Source organism: Callospermophilus lateralis, chromosome 4, assembly GCF_048772815.1.
Source record: "Callospermophilus lateralis isolate mCalLat2 chromosome 4, mCalLat2.hap1, whole genome shotgun sequence".
Taxonomy (NCBI): Eukaryota; Metazoa; Chordata; class Mammalia; order Rodentia; family Sciuridae; genus Callospermophilus; species Callospermophilus lateralis.
This window is the reverse complement of record NC_135308.1, coordinates 141,542,569-141,565,716: the sequence shown is the minus strand read 5'-3', so window position 1 is coordinate 141,565,716 and position 23,148 is coordinate 141,542,569. Positions and strand designations below refer to the sequence as shown.

Sequence of the window (23,148 nt, the reverse complement as noted above, 5' to 3'; positions counted from 1 at the left end):
ATTCTCCTTTTGACATATGTAGTCTGGGCATCTTGGAGTCGAAGAAAATTTTCATTTTATCTTATTTCAGTCTTTTATTCTTTCTACATTTATAACATCTCAACCTTTTTAAAATTTTGAGTATAAATCAACCTGGAAAAAAAAATGAACCATTTTACAAAGATATATCAACACAGCCGGCAAATATTTTAGATTATCAAATTTCTATCAAACTTTAAAAAAAATTTTTTTTCCACAAAAATTAATAGTTCACAAAAAAAGCAGCTACTTAAAAACATTTCCTTTGGGTAATAGAGGGTAGCCATTACTAATTATTTCCTTCGATCTCTCCTACTCACCATTCTTCACATTTTACAGACCACTAAATTTCCTTTACTAAAAGGATTTAACAATAGACTTTCAGAAATTATTTTTTTCACATCAACTTTACAAATATCACAAATATTTTACAAGTCTGAATAAAGAACTTTCCCTCCTTAAAATTCCTCACCTGCTCAACAGAAATCACAGGGGCAGCAAAGCTTCTCAAGGTTCTGTGTACATTGCTATAACACTATAGTCTGGTGAAACATTTTAATCTCAAGAGCTGCAGCTGTTGTTTGCATGTGTTCTTGATATTAGCTTTTTTTTTTTTTCAGTATTTGGGATTGAACCCAAGGATATTTCACTTTTGAGCCACAACCATAGCGTTTTTGTTTTTGTTATTTCACATTTTGCTTATTTATTTCTGTAAAAATGCTGGGGATCAAACCCAGGGCCTCATGCATGCTAGGCAAGCACTCTACAGTGGAGCTAACTCCCCAGTCCAGCCCTTTCCATTTGAAAAAGGATCTCACTAAATTACTCAGGCTGGCCTCAAACTTGTGATCCTCCTGCTCGGCCTTCTAAATCATTGGGATGATTACAGGTGTGCACCACCGTACCCAGTGCTGGTGTAATTTTTAAGACAGAAAAAGAAAAAAAAAAATCAAAACCAATTATATAATATTCTTTCTAGAGACATCTCTAGGAAAGTACATTCTTGGGTGAAGGAGATCAACCCATTTGTCATTACAATGTATTGAAGGTTTTGGAGCCTGGCAGTTCGGATCCTGGCTCCCCAGTCTGCTAGGTAGAGTTCAGGTCTCTCAAACTTATCTATATAATGAGGATGATGCTCCTTTCCACCACCACCCCACTATTTTTAGTTGGCAATGGACACAAAACTTTTATTTTATTTTTATGTAGTGCTGAGGATAGAACCCAGTGCCTCGTATGTGCACTCCACCGAGCTACAACCCCAGCCTTGATGCTCCCTATTAAGAAAATTATTGTGAGAATTTAATAAAATTTGTAAAGAGCCTAGCAGACAGTAAAAACTGATTAAAATGTAACTAAGTTAATTATTTCCTAAAGCCAATGGAAACACTGCAACATCTATTTTCTGGATTGTCTTCCTAAGTTTATTCTCAAAGGCAATTTGAAAACACCTTCGTGAAGTAAGAGGGAGGGAAGGGCGAGGACACAGGGAAGTACTGGGGAGCAAAATGTACCAAATTATGCTATGTCCGGGTACAAATATAACCGCAGTGAATACAGCTTTTCTATATAATTACAATGTAGCAATTAAATTGGGTAGAGCACGCAGATGGGGTAGGGAGAAAAAGGAAGGTACATTGAAATGAAACTGATCAAATTATGTTATGTGTATGTACAAATACAGCATAATGATTCCCACTATTAGGTAAAACTAATGCACCAATGAAAATAAATTTGAAAAATTTCTTCAGAAGAAGCATGCATATTTTATTAACCATATTTACACTAATAATAATGTTTGCATGATGATGTAAAAATACTCATACTAGACACATAAAAATAAGTGGTAGCCTTTAATATCTCAAAAGGAAAATAAATGAAATCATTTCTCTAAATAAAAATGTAAAGTCCAGGATTAATAAATACATATTCTAATATATGAAAAGACATTTTATTATTATATTACTAAATAACATATTAGTGAATACACCAGATTGCATTTTCTCAAATGGCAAATGAGACACCAGATAACATTTTTCTTTGATTCTCCCAGGAGTCTCAATATCATCTGTCTTTTGGAGGATTCGGATTCTTACGACGTCTATGATACCTTGAAAAGAAGAATATCTGAGATAAATTATTTTAGTAAAGGTTTATTACTTCTGATAGAAATCTCAAATGTCTATGATTATTTTGCTATTTTTATTAGAACTATTTGAAAAAAATCAATGAAACTTTATACATACATTTTTGGATACATCTCAGATATTTCTTAATAAACTACATTCTCCCAGTGTGAAAATTGTTTCCTATCAATTAAGCATTTTGGAAAATCTTCTTTCAGATCTTGAGGACATTTTCAAGGTAACCTTAATTAAAAACTAATAATAAAATTTGTCTTTATAGTAAAAAAACACTATATCATAACCATGTTCTGTTACAGTTGTATTTTAAAAACTGAACAGAAGCCACTTGATCTTCAAAATTATATTTTAATATCATCAGGAACAGTTTACTTTTGTTTCTGATCACAAATATGTTAAAAATTATAATGTCTAATCCAAGCATGAGTGTGGTGAAATCAGCCTTGGCTGATTCAAGTATTAATTGGTGCAATACTTTTGAAAAGCAGAATGGTAATATTCACAACCTTCATTTAGTACAGGTTGAACATCCCTTATCTCAAATACGTGAGAACAGAAATATTTCAAATTTTGGAATTTTTCTTTTTTGGAATAGTTTGATTTTAGAATAGCTGCATATACGTAATATCTTGGGGATAGGACCCAAGTCTAAACAAAAAAATTTTTGGTTTCTTATACAGCTTACACATATATCCTGAAGATAATTTTGTATAATATTGTTAATGTGCCTGCATTTTTACTACAATCCTTAACATACGATGTGAAATTTTCCACATTAGTGCTTGAAAAGTTTCAGACTTTGGAGCATTTTGGATTTCGGATTAAGGAGGCTCAACCCACTATTCTGGAAATCTATCCTAAAGTAATAGAGAAAAATAATTAAAATATTAAGACAGGGATATATGATGCAAATTCACATATGATTACAACCATGTAAAAATAAGCAACTAACCAAGCTTATGAATAGATCTAGAGAAATAAAATGCACTGTTAACAGTGATTATTTTTGAGTGATTTCACTGTGGAGAATTTTTCTTTTTGTTTCTTCATATTTCTTTATTTTCTTTACTGAGTTAAGAAAATACAGAGTACAGGCTAGGGTTGTGGCTCAGTGGTAGAGTACTTGCCTATTAGCATGTGTGAGGCACTGGGTTCAGTTCTCAGCACCACATAAAAATCAATGAATAAAACAAAGGTATTGTGTCCATCTATAACAAAGTAAATTTTAAAAAAGAAAATACAGAGTACAAATGTGATTGATTAGTTCTCTTCAAAACTTCCCGTATAGTAAGATTTTGGCAGGGTGGTCAGGAGTTAATTTTCTTTGCTTTTTTGCTAATGTGGAAATTCCATTTAAAAATTTTTATTCCACAAATGATAAGATATGTATCTCATGCTCTTTAGTTTTGTTTGTGATCAAAATACCTAAGCATGTTTGTTTATCTTAAAGTTTCATATAGAAAACTTTCTGATTTTTCTGATATTGATTTTTTTTTTTTTTTTGCAGTGCTGGGTGATAATGATTTTTTTGAAAATGTATAAAAGAATTAAGTTGAAAAGAATAAAATACACCTCTGCATGCTAATATGAAAAAGTAAGTTGCAGAAAATACCTAGAGCATAATAACCAGCATGAACAAATTTATTTCCAGATATTTTGATCACAACTTACTTAAACCAAAAGCAAGTTTAAAAAGGATATAACAAAGAGCAAAAAAACAATAAAACAGAAAATAGAAAACAGTAGACTTAATAAAACCAAAAAGATGATTCTTGGAAAAGATCAACAAAATTAATCATATCAAGAATGTGAGAGGTGGGGAGTAGAGGGAGGGGTGGGGATGTGGGGCTGTGAAGGGAGATAGAATGAGACAGATATTATTACCCTATATACATGTATGATTACACTACTGGGGTGACTCTCCACCATGTACAGCCAGAAGAATGAGAAGTTATGCTCCATTTGTGTACAATGTGTCAAAATGCATTCTACTGTCATGTACATCTAATTACAACAAATTTTAAAAATTAAAAAGAAAAAGAATGTGAGAAGTGACATCACTATAATTAAAATATTTAAAGGACAATAAGGAAATACAATGATCAACAATATGCAAATAAACCCAACAATTTAGATGAAATGGGCAAATTCTTTGAAAAACACAAACTAACACAGCGCCCTCAAGAAGAAACTTTTGATAAACTAAACAGCCTTTACATATCAACTAAACTAACTAAATGTGTAATTAAAACTTCCCATAAAGAAAACTCCAGACCCAGATGGCTTGCTTCCCTGGTGAATTCCTTGGTTTTTTTTTTTTTTTTTTTTGGCCCTGGGGATTAAACCCAAGACACTTACCACTGAGCTACAGGCTCCCAGTCTTTTTTTAATTCTTTAATTTTGAGACAATGTCTGAGTAAGTTGCTTAGGGTCTCACTAAATTGCTGAGGCTGGCCTTGAACCTGTGAGCCTCTTGCCTCAGCCTTCCGAGTTGCTGGGATTACAAGTGTGTGTCACCTGTAATTTGGCTTCGTTGGTGAATTCTAACAAATATTTAAGAAAGAAATAAGATGCAATTTTTAACATTCCTCTGGAAAAATGGAGAGGAAGGTATACTTCCATATCCATTTTCTGATGGAAGCATTACTGACACCAAAAACAGATAAAACTATAGGCCAGTATCCCTAATAAAGATGTAAACATTCTACACAAAATTTTAGCAAAATGAATTCAACAATAAATAAAAATAATAATACATCATGACCAAGCATCAGTTACCCCAGAAATAAAAAGTAAACTTACTATTTAAAATCATTTAATATAATTGACTACATTAAAAAGTAAGAAAAACCAAATGATCATCTTAATAAATGCAAAAAAAGCATCCAAGAAAATTCAACACCCATTCATTATAAAGCAAATCAAAACAAAAATACTTCTCCATGCTAGGGACTCCCTAGAACTATGCTAGAAGGGACTTCCTGAACCTGATCAGGGCATCTACATAAAGACCTATTACTGAACACTAGACTTGCTGATGTTAAAAGATTCAGTGCCTTCCTTCACTAAAACTGGGGGAAAGACAATAATATTTGTTCTCAGCAGTTTACCCAACATTGTACTTAAGGTTCTAAGCAATAAGAAAAACAAAACAAGAAGCACTATAAAAAGAGAAGTAAAATTGCCTTTATTCATAGGTCCTATGATCATCTATTAAGAAATCCTAGCAGGGTGTGGCAGCACACGCCTGTAATCCCAGTGGCTCTGGAGGCTGAGGCAGGAGGATTGTGAGTTCAAAGCCAACCTCAGGAAAAGCGAGGCATTAAGAAACTCAGTGAGACCCTATCTCTAAATAAAACACAAAATAGGGCTGGGGATGTGGCTCAGTGGATGAGTGCTCCTGAGTTCAATCCCCAGTATCCACCCCCCACAAAAAAAAAAAAAAAAAAGAAAGAAAGAAAGAAGAAAATCCTATATATGGGCACCATGGTATGCCCCTATAGTACCAGACACTCAGTAGGCTGAGAGGGCAGGTCTGCTTAAGTCCAGGAATTTGTGGACAGCCTGACCAACACAGTGAACCCTGTCTCAAAAAAATATGCCATTTTCAACAGGAAGATTGAATATTGATAAGACTGAATATTTTTTGGTTGTAGATGAGACACAATACCTTTATTTTATTTATTTATTTTTTTAAATGCGGTGCTGAGAATTGAACCCAGTGCCTCACACATGCCAAGCAAGCACTCTCCCACTGAGCCACAACCCCAGCCCCAAGACTGAATATTGATAAGACGTTAATTCTCCTGAAATTGATCTTCAGACTGAATTCAACACTCTTTAAAATCCTACCAAACTTTTTATAAATTGATAAGCTGACTCTAAAATTCATAGGGAAATGCGAAAGACATAGGATGACTAAGAAAATTTGAAGAAATAACAATACAGAGGACTTAACCTGATTTTAAAACTTATTTACTGTAAAAATAGAGATTAAATGAACAAGATTACCAGTACCAACATATATGGTCAACTGACTTTCAACAAAGGAGTTGGACCAATTTAATGGAAAGGGACATAATATTTTCAACTAATGATGCTAGAATAGCTGATATGCATATGTAAAAAAAGGTACCTCAACTAATGCCTCACACTGTATATAAAAATCAACCCAAATAAAACTTCTAGAAGAAATTCTTAGTGACCTTGGGTTAGGTAGAATTTAAGTGGAACATAAAACTCCTGAACTACAAAAGGAAAAATTTGTGAATTAAACATCATCAAAATTAAAAAACACTACTATCTTCAAAAGCTATTTAGGAAATGAAAAGGCAAGCCACAGACAGAAAATATTTACAAAGCACACAGCTCACACAGTACTTCAATCCACGGGTCCTATATCTTAATAAGACAACTCATCTGTACAGACAATTCTCTCTTCTCTCTCTCTCTCTCTCTCTCTCTCTCTCTCTCTCTCTCTCTCTCTCTCTCTCTCTCTTTCTCACACACATACACACACAAATACCCGCTACAAATGTACAGATGGCCACATGAAAAAATGTTCAACATCATTATTATTGGGGAAACATAAGTTAAAATCACAATTAATCGCTACTACTTACCCAACAGAATGACTAAAGTAAAAAGACAATAATACCGAGTGTTAGGGAGGATGTGGAACAAGTAGAACTCACACTTACTACTGGTGGAAATATCACTTTGACAGTTTCTACTGAATTTAAATGTGTCTTTTTTTATCATATGACCCAGTAATCTTACTTACAGGGATTGCCAAAGAGAAGTGAAAACAGAGTCAGGAGCAGTGGAGCTTTCCTGTTATCCCAGCAGCTTGGGAGGCTGAGGCAGGAGGATTGAAAGTTCAAAGCCAGCCTTAGCAACTTAACGAGGTGCTAAGCAACTCAGTGAGACCCTGTCTCTAAATAAAATACAAAAAAGGGCTGGGGGTGTGGCTCATTAGATAAGCCCCAGAGTTCAATTCTTAGTATTAAAAAAAAAAAAAAAAACCAAGAGGGGCTGGGCTGGGGCTCAGTGGTAGAGCTCTCGTCTCTCATGTGTGAGGCCCTGTGTTCGATCCTCAGCACCACATAAATAAAATAAAAAGATATTGTATTCACCTATAACTAAAAAAATATTTTAAAAAAAGAAGAAAAATTAAATTCAAAAAAAAAAACAAGAAGTGAAAACATGTCAATACCATGACTTAAACATTTATGCAGTTTTATTCATATGAGCCAAATACTGAGAAGTACTCAAAATGTTCATAATTGGAACATAAATAAATTGTGATCCATCCACAAAAAGGAATAAAAATAAATAAATAAATAAAAGCTCTTGAAACACATATTTGATTTTAAGATTCCTAATACTGCCTTTAGTCTTTCTTCCCTTCAGAGGATTTTCGTATCCTCAGTGACTTAGCTATGAGCAACAATTACAAAAGATTGCAGCAATATGAGACATAGAGGAAGGCAACAAATACTAAAAGCCATTACCAAAGTTCAGGGTTAGGCTTAACTGAAATATCTGGATAACATAACAAAACTAAAAGATAAACTTTAAGAGACGTTGTAAATCATGGAAATAAATCTTAAAACATAGTTATGATTTAATGATTTAAATATAGTATGGAAATGCTTGCTAATTTGTTTTCATACACCCTAACATTCACAAAACCCTAACAATTACAAAGATAGGTACAGACCCAGATAGCATGCATAAAAACTGAGTATTAAGTTAAAAAAAAAAAAATCAAGGAATCAAGGAAGGAGATAAAAAATAGAAGCAGGAATTGAAAGACCATGTTGGTCATTACAAAAACAAAAACAAAACACAAATTTTTTTCTTGGGAAATTGACAGAAATATCACCTTTAATATTGAGATTGTTAAAAGAGGGGTTTTTTTTAGACAGGAAAAGACTTTGTTTTATTCTAATGAATCAAAAACTTTGGAAAGAAGTCGTTTGAAATATTCTAAGGATGGTAATATTGCTAATAAGACTAAGGAAAAAAAACATGGCAGAACAGGCTGCACAGCAACTATAATTAAAACTCTCAGTGAATTTCACCAAGATGTACAATAAAAAGCAGTACCCTGGAGAATCTCTGTCATAACTAAAGTTAAGGGAAGAAGCTTCTTTTAAACTAAAAAGTGAACAGAGCTCCAGAATCCCTAGATCTATCCCTTTAGAACTGTTCCCCACCAGATGATCCACAGGCCCTTCAAACTCAATCAACTGTGGGTTCATCCTCCTTACTCCCAAACTTGTTTCCCCATTCACATAAATGGCATCACTATCTACCCAAATACCCCTGTCAGAGAGGCCTCCTATCTCTTCCCTCTCTCCCTACCATGCATCTACTAATGCTGATTAAAGTTCTTAAATTCCAATCTTCTTTTATTTTCCTTCTTTCTGTTCTCAGTGGTAGTCCATTTAGATCATCAACATTTTTCACCAGACTTCTGTTAATGGTTTCCTAACAGATCTCCCTAACTCTAGTCTTTCTCTGTATCACTTTATCCCAAATACAGAGCCTTCTTAATGATTTTCTAATGTATAAATGATGTACAAGTCAGTTCACATGTTAAAACTGCTCAGCACAAACTCCTTCACAATACCCTTCCTATATTCCTCCACATATTCTAGATTCCATCCAATATGAACTATTGGCAACGTCCCCAGCATACTTTATCTCACTTGCTGTCTCTTCTGCCTATGGAGCTTTCTCCCACTCCCGTAGGTATCTCTGAGCCATCCTTCAAGAGGCTTAATCACCCTTGATTTTAATTGTGTATTTACTTCATTATCTTCACTCCTTGAGTATAAATAACTTAAAAACAGGAATTGTATAGAACTTAGTGGAGCAGATTGTTTTGTTTTGTTTTTGATACCAGGGATTGAACTCAGGGGTAATCAACCACTGAGCCACATCCCCTTTTTTTGTATTTTATTTAGAGACAGGGTCTCACTAAGTTGCTTAGCACCTCGCTGTTGCTGAGGCTGGCTTTGAACTCATGATCCTCCTACCTCAGCCTCCCGAGATGCTGGGATAACAGGTGTATGCCACTACACCCGGCACTAGAACAGACTGATGAATGTATATTTGTTAGTTCCATAAATGTATCCTGCTATAAGTGTGCCAGCCCAGTGGCAGTTACACAAGTGAATGAGAACAAAGTTTGCTCAAACAAACACTGTTTATATTTATAAACCAAATGCCCTCATAGTTTAGTCTGGAAGACAACAGACATGAAAGAGAGATTTGGAGCTGGAGTATAGCTAAGCATAAAAGCACTATATGTTAGGCCCTAACACCACAAGAAAAGAAAATGATTCAAAATACGAAAATTAAAGCCAGAGTTAGAGGATAAGAGTTGATGAGAGAAAAGCAAGAGAACTGAAAACAATATTTATTGCCAAATTGTGTGCTGCACCCCAATTATTTTTGCAACAACTCAGTCTACTAAAAGAATAGATAAAGGGCTGAGAACGAGATTAATTTCTTATTAGGAAGCTAAATAAAAATCACACATTAATTAATGACTATCATAGAATAAAATTTTCAAGGACTTTTACAAAATTCACAGAAAGCTTTGTTTAAATTCTCTCATTAAAATAAAGAAAAATAAAGAAGCATTTCAATTTAACTATTATATATATATATATATATATATATATTGATATAAAAACATAATATTGCTAAAAAAGCATTATTTCAATTTAACTATAGTATATATATTGATATAAAAATATAATATAGCTGGGCATGGTGGTGCATGCTGGTAATCCAGCTATCTACCAAAATACCCAAACTTACAAACAGGGATTGTGTAGAACTTAGTGGAGCAGATTGTCTTGATATTTCTATCAGGAGGCTGACACAGTAAGATCACAGTTTGGAGCCAGCCTTGGTAATGTTGTAAAAGGCCTGTCTCAAATTCTTAAAAATAAAGGGTAGGATTAGGGACACAGTTCAGTGGTACTAGGTTGAGTCCTCAGTACAGGGATGGCGGTAGGGAGGGTGGTGTACAATACAGTATGCGATTGTACTTGGGGTTAACTTTCTCGTGCAGTACCATTTCAGAAATTGTTAGTGCAAGGATAGTTACATGTTCCTTTAGTGTATGTAGTCAGAGTTGAAGAAAGAAAATAAAACTTACTGTCCATGAGGATACCAACGATGCTTAGTAGTAAAGAACATTTTGCTAAGTTTTTCTATCATGGGTCCTTCCTCAAGGTGTTCCTCTTTTTCTTCTAATCTGGTTTTTAGCACTTGATCATGTGTTTCTTCATTACTGTGCAAAGGATCTGGTTGAGGAATAGGCTACAAAATAATTAGAAACAAACAACATCAAAATGTAGAAAAAGGTTAGCCAGGATTTGATTGAGTTACAATAAAATAACTTCCGTACTCAGTAATTCATTACAGTAACTCAGGGTAGGTAAAGAAGTTATCAGAACAGTTTTGCTTAGTTGTATTACTCAACAAGATCAGAAATATTTTTCCTCTCACAAATTTTGGGTTAATTTTCCAATAATAAAATTCTTATATATCTCAATCATTACAGTGAGACACAATGCAAAACCTTTCATTGAAAATGAAAATTCTTACTGGGCAGGGTGGCACACATCTATAAACCCAGTGGCTCAGGAGGCTGAGAAAGGAGGGTTGCAAGTTCAAAGCCAGCCTCAGCAATTTAGCTGAGGCCCTGTCTCAAAACATAAAAAGGGACTAAGTGTCAGGCACAGTGGCACACGCCTATAATCCCAGTGACTTAGGAGGCTGAGGCAGCAGGATCAAAAGTTCAAACTCAGCCTTAGCAACTTAGCAAGGCCACAAGCAACTCATCAAGACCCTATCTCTAGTAAAATATATAAAAGGGCTGGGGATGTGGCTCCCATATTCAATGGAAGCAGGAAATTTTTCAGTGATTTCATTTCAGGTAACTGAAATGCCATCAAATAATGCCTCATGATAATGTGGACCATTTCCCCACAAAGACATTAGTTACTAAACTGCATTCTCAATGCATAAGAGTGATAAAATATATTTCTATCAGTAGGAGCAGCTCATTAAAGCCTTTAAGAAACAATGACTTGAAGTCAAGCATGGTGGCACATGACTATAACCTCAGTGACTCAGAAGACATAGGCAGAAGAATAAGTTCAAGGCCAGCATGGGCAACTTTTTTTTTTGAGACCCTGTCTCAAAAAAGTAAAAAGAGATGTAATGTAACTCAGATAAAGGACCCTGGGTTCAATCCCTAGCACCATATTAAAAAAAAAAAAAAAAAAAAAAATCACTGACTTGGAGGGTCAAGTTACCTATATTTTAAAATGTAAATGATTAGCAGCACAGTTTAAAAAAAAAAAAAAAAAAATCACTGACTTGGAGGGTCAAGTTACCTATATTTTAAAATGTAAATGATTAGCCGGTACAGTGGTACATGCCTGCAATCCAAGGCAGCTCAGGAGGCTGAGGCAGGAGGATCACAAGTTCAAAGCCAGCCTCAGCAATGGCAAGGCACTAGGCAACTCAGTGAGATCCTGTCTCTCAATAAATACAAAATAGGGCTGGGGAGTGGCTCAGTGGTTGAATGCCCCTGAGTTCAATATCTGGTACCCCCACACACTTAAAAATAAATAAATAAATGAATAAATGAATAAATAATGATATTAATATACATAACAATGACTATAACATTCAATAATGTTATATTGATGAAATGATACATTAGTAATGATAACATATATAACAATGGTAACAATACCTTACTTTACAAAGTACTTTACAAAGTACTTTACAAAGTAAGGCATACATAGTAATTATAGTACAATACAAATATGACTTTACAATGATGTGAAACATTTCACAGTCTTCTTTATGTTCATACACTATTTACTGACAACTACTATATCCTACCACTGTATTAAATATTATAACATACTTATATCAAGTTTAAGTTCAGGAAACAATAAGACCTCTGTAAAAGGATATATATAAGCACAAGGAGAGGGCACAATTGAATAAGGACTTCAGAAATGCAAAGTAACAAAGATATCAGTGGAAGTGGAAGCAGTTGAGTCAGAGTCCGGTAGATAGTATAGTCTAATATAGACAGAAGTATACGGGGCACAGAAAGATGAGTAAATGATGAAACATATGCAAGAACACCTAAGAGATGATTTAAAAAAAAAAAAATCTTGAGAAATCAGATTGTGATAAGCCTTTATAACCAGACCAAAAAGAAACCACTTACATATTAGTGGTCTAGCATTCCCTCTGAATGTGGGAGAGAATAAGGAATTATAACAGAGAGGTTAAGAACATGCATTTTGGGGCTGGGGATGTGGCTCAAGTGGTAGTGCGCTCGCCTGGCATGCGTGCGGCCCGGGTTCGATCCTCAGCACCACATACAAACAAAGATGTTGTGTTCGCCGATAACTAAAATAAAATAAATATTTTAAAAAATCTCTCTCTCTCACTCTCACTCTCTCTTTAAAAAAAAAAAAAAGTTTAAAAAAAAAAAAGAACATGCATTTTTGTCTCTGGTTCTGCTTTGAGTAGTTCTGTGGCCTCGGGCAAATTATTTAAACATACTTTTCCTTTCTATAAAATCAGGAAGTAATATCTGTCTCATTAGAGTTTAATGAGGATTAAGTGAAATAATAATTCATAGTATGCTTTGCTGTCCCTCATGCTCTAAGAGTTTCATAAACAGTAGGTAGCTATTAACATTTCTTTTAAGGCCCCAAATAGCAATAAAGATATATATATATTTTAAAGAGGAAGCATTACTTAGACATTTAATGTAAATGCAAAAGATTATCTTTCTGTATAAAGTGAAATATTAGTAAAGGTCTTTGAAAATTACTATTATACCCTGAGAGGTACTAGTATATACATGGGATTAGAGCTGTGAAAGTTGTCAGAATTGAAAGGGGGTCAACTGTGTCAAACCCTGACAGAAAAATATGTACATAAATAAAGCTGGGAGGTTGAGAAGGGGATCTCTGCACACATTACTGACAAGAACTAACACAAGAGCCTCTGCCACAACCACAACCTTGCACAAAGGCCACTGTAACCTTACACAAAAAATTATATCATCAGGCCATCTGCCCAACTAAAGTCTGGTCAACCTTGGACTGACTCCACCCTTGTTACTGATCCTCATAGGTATGGATTGCTTCAAAACAACTTTGGTAATCCTCTTCCTTTTGCCTCTGGAAACTTCCCCTTGTCTCAAACTCTTAAATAAACTCACAGTTGACTATGGCCTATGGCAACTGTATTCTCATTGCAATGCTCTGCTATTTTCTAATAAACTCTATCTTTGGAGAATCCATCCTCATTGCTATTTAGAGCCTATAATTAACAGTTTTCTTTCTTTTTTTTTTTTTTAAGTCTTTTACAACTGTTGCTAAAGAGCAAATGTTTTAAATATTATCAAAGTTATTGTCACATATTAATAAATGCTTATTGTGTCTTCCTAATATCCTAAGGAGGTCTAACTCTAATTTATCAAAAATTCTTTGTGTAGTTTTAAAACAATTTCTATGTGCATAGATAAGAAGACATTGAGATTAATGGATTCTTTAAGGTCTATAACAGTGCCTCTGGCACTCAGAATTCTTTAATGCAGTACTCCTTGATCAAACTTCAAAGAAAGGGTATGTGTTTCAATAAAACAAATGAAATAAAACCGAACGCCAACTGTATGAAATACTCAGAACTGTTATTCTGAATTTCCCTTGTTTTTCTTAAGAATTGTAAAATTTGACTTTTGAAAATTTCCACTAAATCAATTACTAAAAAGACATGCTTGCCAGGCGTGATACTGCACACTTGTAATCCGGTGCCTCCAAAAGGCTGAGGCAGAAGGATCACAAATAAAAATGTGACTCAGTTGTAGCTGTGGATTCAATCCCCAGGAGCAAAAACAAAACAAAAAATAAAAACAACAAAAAACTTAATTTTTATTTACATTTTTACTTTGTTTTCTAAATCATTATTTTTTTGCTCTTTGTTTTCCTAAACTAGAAATATTAAATTCTAAAAAAAAATTTAAATATTAGTATTTTAATCAAACACACATCAGGAGAAATAAAAGGAGGATCTTTTTATCTGCATCTATGAAAAATAACCAACACATTTTAGATTCAACAATGTTTGATATAAGCCTCAAACCTTCAAGAAATGTATGAGGGTGAAAGAGAAATGAACTGGTGGTTGGAGATGACAACAAAGAAAAAAATAATTGATGGTATGATTTGATGATACAAGTTATAAAGTTAGGAATTGTCAGAGAAAAGAGAAATGATCTGGTTATGAAGATGAAGAACTACAGGATACCTACTACACCTCTAAGCCCAGTGGCAAAGGGTGTGAGAGACAAACAGCAATTATTTAAAAGGGCTGCTGGGGAAACAATGTCCCCAGGGAACATTCAGGTATATTAGAAAAAAAAGGTAAAGGCAACACTCAAGAAGAGAAAACATTAGAAAAGATTTTATCAATGATAGTTAAATACTAATATTATGGTGGGGAAGTTTTCAGAATTGAGGACAGAAGGGATGTAAAGAGTCATCTAGGGATAAGAATGTGAATGCTAAGAAATGACCTGACAGGACTGGGGATGTGGCTCAAGCGGTAGCGCGCCCGCCTGGCAAGCTTGCGGCCCGGGTTCGATCCTCAGCACCACATACAAAGATATTGTGTCCACCGAAAACTAAAATAATAAATATTTAAAAAAAAAAAAGAAAGAAAGAAATGACCTGACAATCTTCTGCTTCTTTTGAATAACTGCTACAAGAATTAAGCATGTCACCAAAGAATACATAAGATAACAACAGAAGAAGGCATAACACATTGTGAACTGGAGACTGTACAGCTTCAAACTCAGTGACTAGGGCCTATTTTTGTATATATTGCCCAAAGAAATTAAGAAAAAAAAGAGCACTGGATTAGTGCCTATATCTGGCTAGGATACAGAGGCAGGAAGAAAAAATAATGAGATTTAAAAAATGGAATAGAAATTAGCAAAGTATAATCTAATTTGTCAAATTAACTAGCACTCTGGCTCTAATGATTTTTAAAAATAGGTGCCACTAAATGTATAATCTAATTATTTTTTCCTCAAAGAGCAGACCAAACATTGCCAAATATAGGAGGATGCTATATTATATTAAATAGGAAAAAAAAAAGCATTTTAAATATAAAATAATAAAAACAGTTAGGTCAAACTAAAATAAATTGTATTAAACACAAAAATAAACCCAAACCTCTTATCCAGCGCTCTGGCTTTGAAGACAGAATAAAATTAAATTGGACCACTTAAACTATATACCCATATTGATTCAATAGGAAAAATTAAATTAAAAAATCAAACATTAAAAAGATTATCAGAGTCAACAGTACAAAAGTTTTGAACTAACAGTCTAAAATGCAAGTTTTTCAAAACTTATTAAATAATAAGATGGGATGAATAATGTGTTTTATAGTTTTATACTAGATGTATATAATCCTTAACTAGATATCTACTAAATTTTTTAGACCAGAAAAATGATGTCATAACTGCATTTAAAAAGTTTATTTTGTGGCCTGGGGATGTGGCTCAAGTGGTAGTATGCTCGCCTAGTGTGAGTGAGGCACTGGGTTCGATTCTCAGCACCACATAAATGTGAAATAAAGATACTGTATCCACCTAAAAACTAAAGAAATAAATATTTTTTTTTAAAAAGTTTATTTTTTTAAATAATATAACCTTTAAAGATTATTAAAGAAAAATGAAAAGAAAATCAAAACTGTTTTTCAAAAAAGCCAAAAGAAGATAAATTAAACAAAGAAAATCAGACAATCCCCTTCTCTTTGGATATTTGTAAGAAATAGGTACATTTCTAACAGAAAATTTAAAAATATTAGATTTTGTCATACATACTTGTGTATGTTCATATGGGATATCCACAGAAGGATGGTAGCATACTATTGTCCTGCCATCAGATGTCAAAGCAAGCTCTACTTTGCTAAAAAAGAACATTTTAGAAAATAGAGTATACTATTATTTAGGACAGAATCATTATTTTTACAGCAAAAACTAATTAATCACAAATTGCTAAAGAGAAGACACTACATCACCAGATTAGCAAACCTGGTAACCTTAACATAGGCGACAACTCAAGACTATCTCACAGAATATGTCAGCTTACTACCACAACAAAATGGCTAGGACCTAAACTGTGAGTATATTTTATCTAGCAGAGAATAACACACCATATTATTTCATCATGACTTTTAAGATTACATACCATGACAGTAATGCAATGAACATTTCAACTACCAATGATTTTTGATGAACGATGGAATCTTATATAATGCAAAAACTTTATATGACTCAACCAAAATTTTTAGGTTCAAAAAATGTTACCTAGTCTTATTTACAACTACTTAACATAGTGCAATTAAAATGCATCAAAAGAGAAGCAGATATGCTTTTACTAAAATTTGCAATTAAAAAAAAACACATGGTTTAAGAAAATATGTTGCAGTTTCTGCACAACAGACTTCTGTGGAGAACAAAGACAATGTCATGTTACTCTTAATTCTTAGCACGGTGAGTGGAATTAAATAAAAGGTATTGAATTAAAAATTTGTAATTTGGGATTATTCAATGTCAAACAAAAGATAAATAATGACTTAAGCTAATAGATATGAACCCAAAGAGAAAACTATAAAAACTAATTAACTTCTCCAAAAAGCTAAAGCAGGCTTCAGGAAGATAGCATTTCTAACAACATGTCTGTCTTATAACAAATTAAATATTCACTGAAACACAATGATGATGATTTCATTTAAAACATTTATAATCTCAGATACTGAGTAAATAAGAGAATAGAAATAACTTTTTAAAACAAAATTAAAGAAAGAATAATCAAAAAAGCAAGCAGAAAATCAAATGAAATCATTTCAGATACAGCTAAGACTGTTATTTTTAATTGAATTTTAATACATACCAATTATAGTCATCTGGAAGAGAAGAAAATGTGGATTTATGACAAACACCAGATAAAGCACTGTCTGCAAAAACCCAAACAGTAAAACAGATTTAGTTAATTGGGGCATATGTTCTCACATAAATTTAAAGCTAATTTTACTCCTTTAACCAATTTACTATTTACTGTGAAAAAGGTTTGTAGAAAGAGCCAGGACTTAGTCCCTATCCTTAAAAGGGTACAGTCTGCTGGTAAGAAAGACAAGAAACAATTGCAACATAAAGGTTAAGTGTTGTTAGCATGGGTAAGCAGTGGGAGAGAAATGGCACAGGAACAGGCTAGCAAATGCAAATGTGCAGGTTTAAGAAAGCCTTCCCAGTAGAAATGATGTCTAAGGTGCTCTGAAGGATAAAGGAATGAGGAGTTGATAAGGGGTAAGTAGTGCTCCTTCTAGAGCAAGTAACAAGAACAAAGATCAAAGATGATAAAGGAAAATAAAGTATTTGGGAATTCTAATCTTTCCAATAAAGAATGTGAAGTATTTAGAAATCCCAAGGTGCATAGTTTATAAAAGGGGAGCAGTGTTTTGATTAAGAAAATTAATTTTGTACAACTTTAAGCATATTTTCCTTTTTTACAATACTTAGAAATTCAAGAGCTTCAATTACTTTAAAAATTTGCAGAAAGTCCTTTTTATGTTCAAAGAAAGGATATCTTTAAACACACACACACACACACACACAAAATTAGAGGTAGCTCAATATAGGTTTTTTGTTTTTTTTTTTTTTGTACCAGGGATTAAGCTTAATTACTGAGTCTCATTATCAATCTGTTTTAACTTTTGAGAGAGGGCCTTACTATGTTACTGAGACTGGCTTTGAATTTGCAACCCTCCTGCCTCAGCCTCCTGAGCTGCTGGGATTACAGGCGTGCACCACTGTGCCTGGCAAGCTCAGTATAATTAAAAGCAAATTCTGAATGTGTCTTGGTTTTAGCCAAGAATCAATCTCTCAACAGAGCATCTTGCTCCAGTTACATGGGACTATGACTTACCTCCATTCCTCTCCATGTCCCCAGTATACAACACCATCCACACTTTGCTCAACAATCACTCAACTTCAAAGTTGTATATTCATCCATGAAATCCTTTTTACTCTCCCTACCTGCTAACCTCTATCATAGGGGAGTCTCTTTTACATGACCCTAAATCAATGCTTCATATGACATTGCTATACCTTTTTTTTAACCCCTTTTCCACCCATATTAATTATTATAAGGACTAAATGGATTAATATGTTTTTTAAAACTATAAAATTCTACATTTCCATGTTGGCTATATATTTTGGAAAGTCTTAAATGCTCTTCTGGAATATGCGGAGGCCCTTTTATTTTTTTTAGTCATTATACTTTCTCTCCCAAATCATGGGTTTTGCTTTGCCTCCAATCTTAATGTCCTTCCTTTCCATATAAAACAACAGTATCAGTAATAATACTTTACCTTTGATAATAATATTAATGATAATAGCTGCATAAATGATAATAGATTCATAAAAGAAGGTAGATTTTCTTGAGGAACCTAAATTAACTCTTTAAAATTATCTGACAATAATTCCAATCCATTCATATAAATTAAACAATCACTTATTTATCCTCTATTATAATATATGAGGAACTAGGGACATCAAAAAAGACACAATACATATGCAGGGGGAAATGTAGTAAAAAGACACATAATAATTTTTAGTTATCCAGGGATGGAGTAACCGTTTCTCAGGTAACCTGCATAAAGACTAACTGCTGTTTTAAGGCACACGGGGTGTATAAAAGCTGATCAGGTCTAACTCCTCATCCACTTTAGGTCCAGGTTCCTGTAAAGGTAAATGGGAGGCTAAACAGCAGGAGCCCTTCTCCCAATTATCAACAATGAAAATGCCCTTAGAAATTCAAAAGATGACTGCAATTTTTGTTCTGACTCTTGTTTTAGTTTATAGCTAGTCTTCAGCAATCTCCTTCTGTATTTAATTAATTATAAGTTGATTATATTTTCAATGATATGATAATTATAATGCTCTGAGCCTTTATAAAGAGGGGAAGTGGAAGAACGGTGTGCAGGGACAAAGGTTTCCTGGTTTCCTATAAAAGGATTTAGTAGAATGTGGTAACACATGTCTGTAATCTCAGTAACTCCAGAGGTTGAGGAAGGAGGATTGCAAGTTTGAACCCAGCCTCAAGAACCTTTAACTAAACTCTCAGCAACTAAGTAAAATGCTGTCTCAAAAAAAAAAAAAATAGGACATATAGCTCAGTGGAAAAGTGCCCCAAGTGCAATCACCAGTACCAAAAATATAAAAATAAAAAATAAAAGTAGAATTTAGTAAACTTGTGAACATGATTTAAAAAAAAAAAAAAGTTTAGTGGGCAAACGATTTTTTCCTTGCCTCAAAAGCCCCCAAATTACCTCTTCATTGCTTTTTTGCCCTAGTCTTCAAATAGCTCTCTTCCTCTAACTCAATAAATAAACTTTCAATTACAAAGAGTAGTAAATAGGAAATATGAAGGAGAGATTAAAGTCAAGCAGAGATGTAAAGAAAAGTTGGCTAACATAGCTAAACATTAAAAAGCATACCTATTGTAGCTTTTTAACCATATGTACTTTAGAAATAGGTAAACAGAATTAATACAGGAAAAGGAAGCTGGGCATGGTGGTGCATGCCTGTAATCCCAGAGGCTCAGGAGACTAAGGCAAGAAGACTGAAAGTTTGAGGCCAGCACCTTAGTGAGACTCTGTCTCAAAAGGAGGGAATGGAGGGAAGTAGGTAAATTGTACTGTGGGACAGAGAAAAATGAAAGCAAAAGTTGGGCATGGTGGCACACATCTGTAATCCTAGCTAATTGGGAGGCTGAGGAATGAGGATCATAAATTCAGAGCCAGCCAGCCTTAACAATTTAGTGACACTCTTTTCAAAATAGAAAACAACAAGAGCTGGGGATATACTTCAGTGTTGAAGTACCTCTAAATTCAATTTCCAGGAAAAAAAAAAAAATCAGGAAAGCAAAAAACAGTTGTGGTTGGTTGAGAAATAAGATTATTGTATTTACTTATATGGGTCCATGCTCTGACTATCAAATACATATCAATAGGCTTTCAAGATAATTAAAATTAAACAATTCTTTAGAAAACAAAAGTAGAAATTACAGTTTGTTTTTTGAAATGGCTATGTCTATAGGAAGAAGTCAAGGAGAATACACAAAAATATTAACAATGATTATCGTTGTTAGATTAGACTGTGAGCTGAGTGCGGTGGTACATGCCTATAATCCCAGCGGTTTAGGAGGCTGAGGCAGGAGGATTTTGAGTTCAAAGCCAGCCTCAGAAACAGTGAGGCACTAAGCAACTCAATGAAACCCCGTCTCTAAATAAAATACAAAAAAGGGCTGGGCGTGAAGCTCAGTAGTTGAGTGCCCCTGAGTTCATTCTGGGCAGCAGCCCCCCCACACCCACCCCCCAAAAAAAGATTAGACTTATTTTGCAATTTTAAAAAAGTAACAGGTGTAAATATACAAAGTATAAATGATCTAAACGAGAGAAAGTTACCCTTTTAGTCCATCACCTAAAACCACTTGTGGTCTACACAAATAATCATATTGGACTTGCCATTTATGCATATGCACACATTCCTGTGCACACAAATGTTATCTTTTTAAAACACAGAGGGATGGGGTTGTGGCTCAGTGGTAACACTTGCCTGGCATGTGTGAGGCACTGGCTTCGATTCTCAGCACCACATATAAATAAATTTTAATAAGTCTATCAACAACTAAAAAAAATATTAAAAAAAAAAAACCCACAGAATCACATGATAGACACTGTTCTGACATCTTTTCCTCTCTCTTCTATTTGGAGAACTTTTCATGTTGGAAACAGTGGCATGACATTTATAGTTAAGATGTAGCAATAGTTATCCACCCCCTTTTGATTGACATTTAGGTTTTCATCGCTTTTTCTTTATTGCAAACATTCCTGCAAATAGGCATACATAAGTGTTAAATATTCTATATTTGAAAAAGTTTAAAACTCTTTTTAAACATTAAAAATTTAATAACTCACTTTGAACTGGAAATAAATGCTTCCAGAGAATTCTCTTTGATATCACCCATTTGAATGCTATCGATGCCATGGTGTTTTAAGATGATCAGACGATATGATGAAAGATGTTCTGAAGAACAACCACCTTTCAAATCTACTTCTAGGCACATCAATTTTTATTCCTGCTTGAGATAAAGAAAAATCAATGCTACCTATCATAAACTACAAGAACAAGACAGGAAGCATTCCCTAACAGGACAGTCATTTGAAGTAAGGATTTCCAACAACTTTGCATTTCCACATAATTTAATAGGACATACAACAATATCTGAATCTAAGATGAGAAATCCCATTTATATATAATAACCCCATTATTATTTTTCTTAAATGCAAACATCTCAGCACTCAGTGCAGCTTTTTCCACTTACTGAATACTCAGAAAATGTGTAATTGCTTTTAGAATCTGTCACTTACAATGGTACACTGAGCATCCCATCTATAATTAGTAGCATGCCTGTACCACCTCCTAGTACCACACACAAGACCTTATTACATCACGAAGAGTAATATTCTGTTTCTGATTCAACTAAATATTAAACAAGAAGGCCTATCCTTGGCCTATCACATACTTAGAGAAACACAAATGTCATCATCATAAGGTTCCAAGGTGTTTTCACCACCATTTCAATTTACTCTTGTATTAACCATGTGTGGTTTCCTTATTTTGAGCCTTGAAGAAACACAAAATTTGAATGACTTACTTCCAAGAATTTTAGAGTTGATCAGTTACAAACTGGGAAACTTTGGGCAAATCATTAACTAAATGACCCTCCATTTTTTTCACTGGTAAAGTGGGGGAAACAAGCACAATGTTCATGAGCTGCTGTAAATAAATAACAAAACTATTATACCCTTTTGTTTAATTGAACTCGGTGACTATTCGTGCCCTTCTCCCAGTGGAGAACGATGAAAGGGAATTAAGACACAGATCCTCTTTGCAGGACTAAAATATACAGGCGGATTCCTGGCCCTGTTAGTACTTAAGTACGGCTAACTCTGAGTTCATAAGAGTATTATTTACAGTTTACAACCTACTTTCGTATGCAATTATGTGTTCTGACTTTCATAAATCTGTAAAGTAGGCATCTTCGTTCTACATATTAAGAACAAAGTTTGGGGACCTCAAACGATTAATTCGCTCCCCTATTCTCACCGTTCAGTAGATAGCATGGGTGGAACGCAAACCCACGTCTTGTGACAAGACCAAGAACATAGGACTTTAGGAGCCTTTAGGTTCCCTCTACCCGAGGCCAGCATACCCAGTGGAGGGTCAAACTATTCAGCCCAAGGAGCAAATTTCACAGAGCAAGTCCCTTGGCATAGAATTCCACCCAAAGCAAAAGCTACTGAGAGCTTCAGGGGGGCTGGGGTTCGTGGAACAGACTCCCAACAGCATAGAGAATAACACTCAGGGAGCGATCCGAAGGACTTCGACAAGGAGGAGTCCGAGGACCCGCAAGGTCACTCAGCTCCCGCCGAGTGTCGGTCAGAGCACTAGAGGGGCGCTACAGGAAGCACGCGACCAGGTGCCGTCCCTTTTACAGGATGGACATCTGGAGATGCCGGCAGCTTCGCCCTGCAGGCTACGACAAGCGGAAGGCCTCAACACCCGCCGATAAGCCTTCTGGGCCTGCCCAAATTCGAGGGACTCCTCCACCTGAGGAGGAGAGGGCAGCAGTTACCTCGCAGGTTACTCACCAGGAGATCGCCATGTTGCCTCAATCCGGGTACTGTGCGACCCCGCCCCCGCGCCCTCCCGGCCCGCGGAGCACTCTGGGAGCGGTAGTCTCCTCGGGAAAGTGGCCCTAGCGCAGAGGGCAGGCTGGGA

At 34.7% G+C, this 23,148-nt stretch overlaps 1 protein-coding gene across 2 annotated transcripts; it reads right to left on the bottom strand.

Moving 5' to 3' along the window:
- Positions 1-1,947: 1,947 nt before the first annotated feature.
- On the bottom strand, positions 1,948-23,086 carry Mrpl42 (mitochondrial ribosomal protein L42). 2 transcript variants are annotated; one of them, XM_076854948.1, is made up of 6 exons: positions 23,019-23,086; positions 21,282-21,442; positions 17,195-17,258; positions 16,123-16,207; positions 10,342-10,505; positions 1,948-2,128 (listed from the first exon to the last, which is right to left on the bottom strand). In XM_076854948.1, exons 2-6 carry the CDS (start codon positions 21,349-21,351, stop codon positions 2,083-2,085), a joined length of 429 nt encoding a protein of 142 aa, XP_076711063.1. In that variant the 5' UTR covers positions 21,352-21,442; positions 23,019-23,086; the 3' UTR covers positions 1,948-2,082. The 2 variants fall into 2 exon arrangements, with proteins under 2 accessions (XP_076711063.1, XP_076711064.1); XM_076854949.1 differs by having other exon boundaries at positions 21,282-21,445; positions 23,019-23,068.
- Between the last annotated feature and the right edge of the window lie 62 nt (positions 23,087-23,148).